At 39.9% G+C, this 13089-nt stretch overlaps 1 protein-coding gene across 1 annotated transcript in view; it reads right to left on the bottom strand.

Annotated features, from left to right (window-relative positions):
• The window catches only part of RYR3 (ryanodine receptor 3), a 3250282-nt gene that overhangs the window by 1037746 nt on the left and 2199447 nt on the right, over positions 1-13089 (bottom strand). The window contains exons 44-47 of the mRNA XM_044074157.1: positions 10166-10352; positions 9857-9965; positions 7331-7451; positions 6821-6990 (exon numbers count right to left, since the gene is read on the bottom strand). Coding sequence (XP_043930092.1) covers positions 6821-6990; positions 7331-7451; positions 9857-9965; positions 10166-10352 — 587 coding nt within the window. The remainder of the gene's footprint in view (positions 1-6820; positions 6991-7330; positions 7452-9856; positions 9966-10165; positions 10353-13089) is intronic.

Raw genomic sequence — 13089 nt, 5'->3', positions numbered from 1 at the left:
AATCTACAAGACATAGTCATAGTGCTCCAGTTCTGCATAAGCTGCACTGGCTTTTAGTGGTCCACAGAGTTATGTGTAACGTTTTACTTATGACTTGTTTAGTTGAAACATGGTATAGGTGTCATCCACCAAAACATGTGACTGACCTTCTGTTATGCAGCTTGTGCCCTCAACTCAGCTAATGTGGGGATGCTGGTGATTCCCACAATACATCTGGAACATCTGGCTATTGTCCTTTTGCTTACAGGACCTCACTCCTATAGAACTCAATGGACTGTCAGTTTTGGATCAGTCCTTCTGCTGGCTGATTTAAAAGATCCCAAATACACATGTCCTTCTCATGCCTTCTTTCTAGTGTTATTCAGCATTATGTATTAGTTTAATGTTTTACTGTTCTTTGCTTTTAACATGCCCTGACTTTGGCATATAACATAAATGACTGCTTGATTAACAAAGGCTTGGGCAATCTTAATCTTCCAGCAGTAAGCATCTCCAGGGTAATGAAGGGGAGGAATTTAGCAGAAGCTCTGGTTGATAATGCATTACAAAATGAAGGAATATGAGGATCCTGATGTGGAAATTCAGGATCCTTGACTTGTTTATCATCAGCATTGAAGAGGTAGTGATAAAGAAGCTGATAAGCAATGGTGATGACGGCATAGTGTGGTTCATGATCCCTGGGGCAGAAGTACAGCTAGTGTGAATGCCTTGGAGCAAAAGAAGAAAGTCCTCAACTTACAATGGAATGTAAAGAAATACTGATGGGTGGGAGAAACTAAAATTGGTGGAGAAACTCTAGGAAGGTATTAAGATAGATTAAAACAAGAAGTGAGTAACTGTGTAAACTGAAAAAGGAAGTGAGCAAAGCTAAGACAGCCTGGTTAAAATGCAGCAAGAAAGATGGTTAGGGAAAAAGGGGGTCATACAGGAGGACAAGAAGTGGCAACAAGGAAGGAAACATTTAGCTTAACTCATAGTTCAGGCCTGTGCAGATGAAACTAGTGAAAAAACAAACAAGAAAGCAATCAAACAAATTAAAAAAAAAGTACAGTTTTGTACCTACCATAAATGTAGATGTTCGAGGATCCACATTGCTGCAGTCCTAACTATTGGGTAGTCCACTGTCCAGTCGGCCCGAATACCAAAGTATATGGCTGACGTCGGTCAGGGCGCATTAGACTGACGTCAGTACGTCAGGGTACTAATGCGCATGACCGACGTCATATCCTCAGTCTTTTCTTGCCCCAGATGTCAGAAGACCCTGAAAAGATAAGGCCAAAAACCAAAAACTCCCAACATACCTGCACCAAAATATATATATATATACAAAATATACAAAATTAGCAGAATATAACCTCACCTACACAACCACCCCTAAACACAGAGGGGAAGGAGGGAGGGTAAATTGGACTGCAGCAATGTGGATCCTCGAACATCTACATTTATGGTAGGTACAAAACTGTACTATGTTCTTCATTCCACATTGCTGCAGTCCTAACTATTGGGTAGAATCCCAAAGCAGAGGTAAGGGAGGCTGGCAAATCATAAGGAAGCAGGAACTGACAACATGCCCTGCAAAATAGCTGTGGCAAAACCAGCCCTAGACTTAGAGTAGAGAGGAAGGTGATAATGCTTAGAGAAAGTATGCACTGAACTCCAAGTAGCTGCCTCCAAAATATCCTTAGTTGCCACCCCTCAGAAATGCTGTTGAAGTGGCAGTAGCCCTAGTGGAATGAGGCCTAATCCCAGCTGGAATCTCCTTGCCATGATGGGAATAACAAAATGTAATGCAACACCCAATCCATCTAGAAATAGTTTGTTTTGACACAGGCTTGCCCTGAGAACTCAAAGCAAAAGAAACAAACAACTGCTGAGACTGCCTAAAATCCTTAGTCCTGCTCAAATAATAACGCAATAGCCTGTGTACATCTAAAGTGTGCAAAATCTTTTCCCCTTTATTTTGGGGATCTGCATAAAACGTAGGCAAATGAATAGTTTGGTTTAAAGCCACACTAGAAACCACTTTAGGCATAAAGGAAGGATTAGTACGTAATGATACCCTATCCTTATGAAAAATCAAATAAGGCTCAACCGCCATAAGGGCCTGTAACTCAGAAACCCTTCTTGCAGAAGTAATGGCCAACAAAAAAGCAGTCTTCCATGACAAGAATTTCAGTTCAGCAGTAGCTGCAGGCTCAAAAGGTTGTAGAGTAAGTTTCTCCAACACAAAATTGAGATCCCAAGCAGGAGTAGGAGCTCTACGTGGGGGTCTTATATTCTTTGCCCCTCTAAGAAATTGCTTGAACAAAGGATGTGAAAACAATGGTGGGTCACAATCATAGTGAGCTGAAATTGCTGCAGCATGAATCTTAATGGAAGAGAAAGACAAACCTTTGTCCAATAACTCAGTAAGATATTGAAGAGCCACACTCAAATTAGGCTCCGAAATCTCCAAATTCTTTGCTGCAGTCCAACATAAAACCTCTTCCATTTTTCTGCGTACACTTTCCTTGTACTAGGTCTTCTGGCTTCCATAATCACATTTAAAACTTGTGGAGGAAGTTGAGACCTGCTGTCTTTCAAAACAGAATATGCCAGGCTGTTAGATGAAGAGAGTGAAGCTTGACATTGAGCAGACGACCTTCCTTCTGAGACAGCAGATGTGGAATCAAGGGTAAAGGCCATGGAGGCTTCTTTACCAGACTCCTCAGTAATGGGTACCAGTGCTGCCGAGGCCAATCTGGAGCTATTAAAATCATCCTTGGCTTGTCTTGTCTGACCTTTAGAAGCACCTTTGGAAGAAGAGGCAGAGGTGGAAAGCATACACATGAAGATTTTTCCAACTGAAAGAAAGAGCATCCACTTTCCAAGCTGTGTGATGAAACCTCTTTGTGCAAAACTTTGGCAGCTGGTGGTTTAGTGGAGAAGCGAACAGATCTATGTCTGGAGTTCCCCAGGACACTGTCAACTTTTGAAATACATGAAGATCCAGTTTCCACTCGTGGGGATCCATGATTTGTCTGCTTAACACATCTGCTAAGGAGTTCTGTGCTCCCGGCAGAAACCTTGCCTGAAGAGTTAGTTGCAAGCTGAGTGCAGTCTCCCATAAAATCATTGCTTGCCTGCACAATGGGTAAGAATGTGTTACCCCTTGTTTGTTGATGTACCACATGACAGTTGTGTTGTCTGTTAGAATCAACACCTGCCCTGGAAGAAGTAACTCCTTGAAAGCCATTAATGCAAACTGGACTGCTAACATCTCCTTCATATTGATATGTAGATGCTGTAGTCTGGCAGGCCACTTGTCTTGTATCCACTTTCCATTTAGATGAGCTCCCCAAGCAATGTCTGAGGCATCTGTCGTTAGAATTTGACTCGCCTCTGGCCGGGTCACAGAGAGTCCCTTGTTTAGGTGACATTCCTGAGCCCACCACAAAAATTCCTTTTGAATGCAAGGTATTATTTGAATGACAGTGTCCAAATCCTGGCAGTGCTGTGTCCATACATTTTGAGATACCATTGTAGCTTCCTCATATGCAGTTTGGCATTGGGAAGCACCAGAATACAAGATGCCATGAACCCTAAGGCTTGAAGGACTGTCCTTGCAGTCAGCCCGGACTGAAGAGATAGTTGATGGAAGTAACTGGAAAGATTCTTTTGTTTGTCCGGGGTTAAAAAGGCCATCTGGGCTGCTGTATTCAGTCTCACACCCAGAAAGCACATGTCTTGAGAGGGTACTAGACTGGACTTTATTTCATTCACAGAATACCCTAGGCATCTTAGCACTGCTATGACATATTCCAAATGCTGTAGAAGGTCTTCCTTTTCTTGAGCCAGAATCAGGCAATCGTCCAAGTAAGGATAGATTTGAATTCCTTTTAGCCTGAAGTAAGCTATCACTGAAGCCAGAACCTTTGTGAATACTCTGGGCAGTAGATAAGCCAAAGGGCAATGCAGAGAACTGATAATGAGAATCTCCAGCTCGAAAACGCAGATACTTTCTGCAACTTTGTCTTATAGGCACATGAAGGTAAGCTTCCTTGAGATCTAAAGTTACCATCCAGTGATCTTTGCCCAGCAGAGGTAAAAGCTGTTGTAACGTCAACATTTTGAACTTGGGAATGTCCAGATAAGTGTTGAGGATAGATAAATCCAAAATTGGTCTCCACGTGTTCCCCTTCTTCGGTACTAGGAACAGGCGAGAATAAAATCCTAGGCCCCTTTCTGGCACAGGAACCGGCTGAATGGCCCCTATTTGGAGTAACTGAGAAATTTGCTTGTGAGCCTCTAGTCTTTGTAGAGGAGGAATGTCTGGCATGCCTTTGAAAGGAGGCAAGGTATGGAAATAAAACCTGTAACCGTGATGAATGATATCCAGAACCCATCTGTCTTGGGTAATTAAATCCCAATTTTCTTTGAAAAGAGACAGTCTTCCTCCCAACGGTGCTGCCAGGCGAGAATGAACTGGCAGCTGAAAAGGCAGGTCATTGGGTCTGCTTACGAAAGGACTGACCCCTGCCCTCACCAGAAGTCTGAGCAGGGGAACTCCCTGTCCTAGGCCTAAAAGAACCCTGAGCTCTGCCCCTACCACGTCTAGACCTACCCCTAGACTGGGAATCATAGGCAGGATAAGTCCATCCCTTAGCAGGCCAATTTCTACTAAATTTCGGAGGCTGCACCTGCAAAAAATCTTTAACAGTTTGCATAGACTTAGCCTTGTCCTCCATTTTCTTCAAAACTGCTTCTACAGGCGAACCAAACAACACATCAGACTGCAAGGGAGCATCCAAAATTCGTGTCTTAACATGCTCAGTTAAATTCTGATCTCTCAACCAGGCGTGCCTACGAAGAACAGAACCAGTGGCAGCCACCCTGGAGGAGGCCTGCACAGCATCAAAACCACATTGCAAGGAATGTTTACCCACCTGTTCAGACACATGAACCAAATCCTGCAACTCTTTACACTCAATACCTTCCGCCAGAGCATCCACCTTAGATTTCAACTGTGAAAGAAGATAATTCTGATATTTTAACATGTGAAACTGACAATTCAACGCCCTCATGGCTAAAGTGGAAGAAGTATACACTTTCTTTCCCCATCGATCCAAAGCCCTTGCCTCTTTATCAGGAGGGACAGGATTTTTAACAACTGAGGCCTTCACACCTTTAGGCCCCTGAGAGACAGTTTCCGGGTCTGCCCTAGGACTCTTAAAAAGATACGTATGAGCTTCAGGCACCCTATAATACCTATCCGGTTTAACTGGGGCAGGAGGCAAAGAATCAGGATTCAGGGAAGCCTCTGCAAAAACATCTTCCACCACATTCAAAACAGAAGGTATAGCTAAAGGCCTATGCTGGGGTAAAAACAAGAATTCCCTAAGCCTTTTCCTAGAATCAGAGAAATCTTGACCTTCCCATTTAAAATGCTCCCTCATGGAATGCAGAGTCTCTGAAAATGAAAAATCCTCAGGAGGGGAAGCTGAAGGAGTAGAATCATCCACATCAGAATCAGAATAAGGAGGGTACTCCTGCAAGTCTTCAGTCAAGACTCAGAAGCCTCCGAGCATTGCTCAAAACTCTCAAACTCAGGTTCCACCCTAGGCCTCTTATCAGGAGGGGCATAGAACCCTAATCATAGTAATCAAATCCTCTGCCATTTTAAGCATATGTTTCTTAGGCAAAGACCCTGAAGCACTAGGAGAAACCCCACTGAAGCAAAACTCGGCCTGCCCCTCAAAGAAGCCTTGGAAACAGAAGGGGAGGCTCTGACCACCTTAGGAAGAGAGGGAAGAACAGCCACCTGAGAAGCCCCCTCAGCCTGGCCTACTTCCTGAGAGGATACATCCTGTAACAGTAAAGTCTCTCCCTGAGACTCCAAAGAAACACCTGGCAAAACCTCCGGCTCCACTGAGTTTCTAAAGAACCGACGCCTGGGACTGTCGGTTCTTCCACTCTAGGCTTTGCTGTTTTGTCCTTGCGTTTTTTAGCCGAAGCCGGTGTCGGAGCATCCGACGGCATTTTATAATTACAACGCTTCCCAAACACTAACCTGGCACAGTCTAACCTTCTCTTAATAGTGCGTTTGTTAAACCTAGCACAAGAGCGGCATCCAACAACGTCGTGCTCAGGCCCTAAACAAGGTATACACAAAGTATGGTAATCCCTATGAGGTATCTGTTTCCCACAAGAAATACAGTTATTCACTTTTTCTGACATCCGGTTAAATACTGAGGCAAGAAAAAACCAAAATATTCCCCAACGGGGTACTTAGCCAACTTTGATTCGGTCTGAAACTCTGGCTTCAGAAACTTTCAGAACGCCAACCTGCACTCGCAAAATTGCTTCTGCATCGGACCATGCGGCAAAAAAGACTGAGGATATGACGTCGGTCATGCGCATTAGTACCCTGACGTACTGACGTCAGTCTAATGCGCCCTGACCGACGTCAGCCATATACTTTGGTATTCGGGCCGACTGGACAGCGGACTACCCAATAGTTAGGACTGCAGCAATGTGGAATGAAGAACATCTAGTTTGAGGAGTAAAAGAGTGCCATAAAAAATGTTTTCAGATGCATAGTGGAACTTGGGAATAGTCAATTTGAGACTGTGATAATGGAAAGTGAAGACATATGAAAAAGGAGACTGACATTTCTGAATGAGTTTCTGATATTCTGAATGAGTTATTCATCTTACTCTTTAGAAAACAGCAGGAATGTACATTACCAGTTTAGGAAGGGAAAGTAGACTGGGATGAAAATGGTGAGGTAGAGAAAGAACTCAGGGGATCTCTATATTAAGATGATCATTTATTTACTCACTGTATCAAGAGATGCAGATGCTCTTAAATCTGGCAGAAATCCAACCTCCAACAAGTGTAGTAAGAAGCTTTGGTTTTCAATACCATAGACACGGTCTAAAAACAGAACCATAGGTGCCTTGTGGTCAGGACAGAAACTTGCAGCCATGTCCGGCTCATTGATTGTGCCATCTGCAAAAGAAAAAAAAAACACTTCTTTTGGTACTTTTATACTGACTGCATTCTGCATTTATTTTCAGTATTTCACTTACAGGAAACTTATATCCCCTTTTTGACTAATCTATTCTTTCACAGCTAGTATATATTAATATGCTATATAGTATAATATATATATATATATATATATATATATATATATATATATATATATATATATATATATAAAGACAAAGTATGACTTGTTCAGCTATGTAAGTTTTCCATACACTTACAACCAAAAACCCATACCATTTTCTAATAAATAACTGAAGAACAAATACCATAAGTAGAGTATAGAAAGTAAATTACCTACCTTTGTTAACAGTTGGTAGTTTAAGTGGTATGCTGATAATTCCAACAAGGTCCTCAGTTGGCACCAGTGAACGGAGAATAGATTTAATTCTAATGGCTTCACCTTTTCCAGCCTGGATTAACTATTGATGGAAAAGCACATGACATATTAACATTAATTAAATGCCTTATCTAAGACAGCTCAAATGCAAGTCAAAATCCACAACAAATATGGATTATTTCAGTCTTGCTCTGCTTTTGTTTTGGTCCTTACCTTCACTGCTGACCTTTATCTCTTATTTTTAAAATACAGGCTCATTCAGTCATTTCATTTTGGAGCCAAGAAAGTCAGCTCTAAACTACTCAGCAGGGGGCCATTCCTCTCTAGGGAAGACATCCTTATCAGCACTACTTACCGTGAGTTTTCCACATTTGAGTATATCAGAGAAAGGGAAGATGACATCATACAACAAGAGGAATTTATTTACTGAAGGGGAAACAAACATGAGAGGAGGAGAAGTGCCCTGCCCCGGGAAGGCTAAACATGCAATGATACTATGTGTGTCACAGTACAGTGCTGTATATGTGACCAGTATGCATATACACCATTGCTCCAATAGCTGCTAGCCAATGGAGCTCTTCCCATAGCTGTGGGAAACTCACTGTCTATCTGGAAAGGGTTCTCTTGCTGTGGCAAAAATATACATTCTTCTGTATGGAAGGACAGCTGGGGAATGACCTTTTAGTACCCCTGCTAAGCCTGCTCCTCTAATGTTTGGTAATGCTACTGGAACCTGTTACTCTTGGACCAATCTGCAGAAAACATTGTCCCCTGCCACCACACGTTATTTATATTCCATATAAAACTATGGTCTATACACCATCCTTTGACTTTCACATTAATTTTAAAGCAGCAAAAGATTACATTTAATAATGAAACACACTGGAAGCATTTCAAAGTTAAATACACAGTTGAAAGAAACATAGTGAGCTGCTGAAGTGTACTTCACCAAATTATACCATGACCCCCCCAAAACGTGCACGCTGATTGGCCAGCGTGCACATTGTAAATCGAGTTATACTAATGGAAAAAGGTCCGTCCGGACTTTTTCCATTAGTATAACTCTACTTTTAAACTGTTCGCTATGTTAAATGGGTTTAACATAGCGAGACAGCTTTAAAATAAGCAACGGAGATCTCCGCTTGTTATTAAGCTGTCTCACTATGCTAAACCCATTTAACATAGCGAGACAGGTTTTAAAAAAGCAATGGAGAAAGCAAGATCTCCGTTGCTTTTTACTGTTGCTATGTTAAATGGGTTTAACATAGCGAGACAGTTTAAAATAAGCAACGGACATCTCCGTTGCTTATTTTAACTGTCTCGCTATGTTAAACCCATTTAACATAGCTTAAAACAGTAAAAGGCAACGGAGATCTTGCTATCTCCGCTGTTTTTCCACAGCTCTGATGTACCGCGCAGGCGCAGTACATCAGAACTGCCGCGATGCCAGACATCTGCGGAAGGGCAGTAAACAGGCATTATACTATGCCATTATTTAAGAAAAGTAATAGTTTCTTTTCTTAAATAATGTCATGGTATAATAGCAATAACCCATTTCTGGTGTAATGCTGTATTTACCCACAGTTGGCTTTGTTTGGTCAAACCTCGCCAACCGTGGGTAAATCCAGCATTACCCACACCCAGGCGTGGGTTATTGCTATAATAAACTACTTAGTTTGGCCCTTCCTCAAATTTGGCAGCTGCAGACAAGTCTGGGCTAGTTTTGAAGATGGGCAAGGTTTTGTCCTTTTTTAGGGTGTATGACTTCAGAGTTGGAACAGTTAAATAGTAAGGATATTATGAATACATTGTTTAAAATGAGGGTGCAAGAAGGGTTACCTTCTGGAAAAACAATTTGCACTTATGTGCAGGTGCCTGATTCAATGATGTGTCAGTTCAACTATTTAATTTCAGCAAACTGTGATCCTGTAATTCAGGATTTAAGTAATCTCACATAAACCACAGGGAAACACACAAAAAAAGCTTTGCAGGTATGTCTCCAGACATACAGCATTTAAGTATATCAAAGCTGTTGACTTCTCGGACAATCCAAGGTGCTGACTGGTATCAGAAAATTATGTAGGTTACGATATTTGTAGCAGTCTTTTAATTGCTGACTGGGGAATATGCTGTGTATCTTCTTTGTGGTACACCGAAATGGCACAGCATCCTGTAAATGAGGGTCCAAAAGAATACATAAAGGAAGCCACACCTTAGGCACTATAATGTATGAGTTTATTATTCCATGAAATCAATATTTGTAAAGAGAGATAACTCCTCTTTTCTCCTTTTTCCATTCAGAATGCATGCAGTAGCTATGACAAAAATGGTTCTTAGTTATATTTCTATTAAAGCTGTACTTGTAGCATCAGATTTTACTAAATTCTAAATATATATATATATTTCTAACTTAACTTTTGTAAGCAGTCACTGTTCACCTGCTGATACATTACAAAATCAGGGCATCAAAGTGTCCTGTGTACTTACATGCATCTCTGGTGCACAACGTCCAAGCAGGTCAATCAGAGCCGAATAAAATGACATTATTGCATTACCCATATGTACTATTTCATCTTCTTCGTCATCTTCTGCACTCCTGAAAATTCAGAAGAAATTTCAAAACTTAAGTAATTAAATTTCTGAAGTCTTTTTGTAGTTGTCATTTCAGTATCTAGTCATTGTCAAAGTCATGGTTTGTCAGTTACAGTAATTTTTTTATTTTGCAGGGAGGGTAGAATATCAAAACCACAAAGTGATGATTCATATTATAAAAGAAAGACAAATGTGTTTCCTTACGTTTGCCTATGGTACCCAGGGGGAATAGTTGGAAGGTCAAGTGCTGGATCTTCTGAAATTTTGATGGCCTCATTCATGGCTGCCAACAAGCCGTTCCCACCTTCTCCTCTTAGAGCTGGACCAAAACATTCTGGACGGCGAATTAACAACTTTACTACTACACTAGCATTTTCTTCAACACTTTCACCTTCAGAGAAAAATAATGAAATGTGTCACTTTCATACAAATCTTTTTTAAAAGTGTGCTTTTCAAAAAAAGGGTGGACTGTTTTGCCCATGGCCATTTCCTGCATCATTTACAAGTGACATATTACATTTTCTGCATGAATCTTCTCTGTGAAAAGCAAACATTGACAAGTTGTCATAAATAGAATTAAAATAAGACAATCTGTGCTAAAATGAAGGAAGACTACACAAAGCTAAGCAAATGCCTTCTAAAAACATATACTGTTAATCTTGATTTGTATCTATTTAAAGTGTTTTTTAAAAGAAACAATTTGTCAGCTTTACATTTAACAGTATATGATCAAATTTGCTCTCTTTACCTCTGTTCGTGTTGGAAATGTTTAAACTGCCTTAATTTTACTAAAGACTACATCTATAAATGAAAGGGAAAGAAGGTAAGAGTTCTGTTGTTGTAATGATGTGTATCTGAGTGAAATTAATAACAGCATAAAATATCAGAGTTTTAAAATCAGTCAAAGCAAAAAGCCTTTCCTTTACACTTCTATAAATATTAGAGCTCTAGCTACAACATGGAGCTAGACCAAAATGACCATAATATAATTTCTAAGTATCTTTACGTACTTTTACATAACAATATACAGAGAAATGCAATATACATCTGGACTTAAGGATGTTTACAGAAAATTCCTTATGGTCTGTTACGTACTTTTTCATACCACAAGAATGATATTTTTTTCTTCATTCCTTCCATTTTAAAGGTTCATGCAAATTCTAGTATAACAATCCTTTATGTCTTCTTAAATTCTTCTTTTTTCACTGAAACTTGACTTTTCTTTTTATTTCAGATGACCTAAGGAGGGTTCACCTTCTAAGAATGACTCTAAAATACTCCAAAGTAGGTCGCTAATGCTCTGTTTCTGACCCCTCATTTGCTTCTAGGCTCTAAACAGATTATTTTTGTTTATCCAACATTTGATTAAAATTAAAAAAAGGAGTTGAAACATTTAAAAAATTACAGAGAAAATAACTGCCTTTTCTTTTAGCAGCCTCTGTAGCAATGAACAGGGAATGTTTTGATCAGCCAGTTATGTCTTTAGAGACGTTTAGTATAGTTTTAAAATGGCATACCTCTAGGAAAAATGAATACAGCAAAGACTGTTATATTTCAGCTGAAACTCTTACTTATGATGTAAACCATGCAATTTACATAGACTAATTCCAGGACTGCTGAATCTCAGAGTAACAGGAATACTCTGAGGTACTACAACTGTGGACTAATCCCTATTTGCACCAGAAATTATCCCCTAACGTGTTTTGTTTTGCACCGTTTTTACTTTGATATTATGTGGTTCTGCAAGTAATGGCACAATCTATAATATGGCTACATTATCAATAATGTTAGAAAAATGTGTATTTGAATACGAGAAATGCTAGTTTAAAAGCAAAGTAGTATATAATGCATTTTATTCTATTAATCATATAGTAGAGAGGATTAATTCATGTGTAAATGTAAGTAGTTTTGAAACTGCAGTGTGGCTTGAAGCAAAGCTGACCTTCGACCCTGGCAGATGCTAGCTTAGCAAGTTTTAATGTTTATGCTTTTCACAAGTGATTATCTGCTGGGTCAGGAAATTAAATGTGTGAAATAATGAAATCTTCTGCTCTTTCCTGTTGTAATGATTTGGCCTTGTATATGTGTTATTGAGATAAGCACGCAGCTGGTAGGAAAGTGTAACAGAGAACAAAGAAGATTATTAAAAGACTGAATCTGCTATTGTATTCGAACTGATATGAAACCTTGAAGAAGTAACTTTACAGAAAGACATTATGTCTGACCAGCTGGATAGCAAGGCCGTATTGTATCTAGAGGAAAAGTTTTTTTTTTAAATATACAGCATCAACAACTTTATGAATAGAAGACTGTAAGCTAAAGTGATGTAGATGCCCTGTGACATATCACGTCAGTAAGGTGGGCATAGCTTAAATGTTAAACCTATATAAAATTGTGTGCTTCCTGTTTCATGTCAGACAAAATAATGTACTTGTATGTTTTTTGCCTCCTGGTGTACACTAGTAAACTTATGAATCTGAACCTCCTGTGTATTGAATTCTTGATTTTATTTAACAGTTTGGTCCTTCTGAGCCGGAAAATTCCCTCAAACAGCTGCAGATCAGAGTCTACCGGTGGTCGAATACTGCGCAGGAGAAGTTACCGAAATGGTTCTTCTTGGGTGAAAAGACCTCCGACTGAATTGTCGTTTAAAGTGGCTGGCCACTTTCTGATCTGTGGCCGAAGAGTGGACATTGGACAGTTCAATACCGGAGGCTCAGGTAGGAAGAATTTGCCTTTTTTTCTGTTTTAGATCAGGGACTAGGTTACAGTATATTGTTGTCAAGATTTGTTTTGCAGATCAGGGACAAAAGGAAGTACTGTATATTTGGTCATAAATCAGGGTAACAGAATAAGGTAGGCAGTCATTCTAGATACACTGCAAACAGGAACTGAGAATTTGATATCACGTGATAAAAAAGGGTTACGTAACATTTTCTTTGGCATGGGTAATCAGTGCACTAAAACATCGCGAGATCCGCCCCTAACCGAAGAAGCAAAATACATGCAATCACAATGTTCCGATAACGTTAGGTATTATACAAAATGGGTTAACAAATATGAATTTGATGGTAAACTAGATAAAACTTCACTAGTTAAACTCCTTAAACAGCTTAAATCTGATGCGG

Source organism: Protopterus annectens, chromosome 6.part0, assembly GCF_019279795.1.
Source record: "Protopterus annectens isolate FY-2018-M chromosome 6.part0, PAN1.0, whole genome shotgun sequence".
NCBI lineage: Eukaryota > Metazoa > Chordata > Ceratodontiformes > Protopteridae > Protopterus > Protopterus annectens.
Note: the sequence above shows the minus strand (reverse complement) of the source record. Positions and strands in the feature narration are given on the sequence as shown.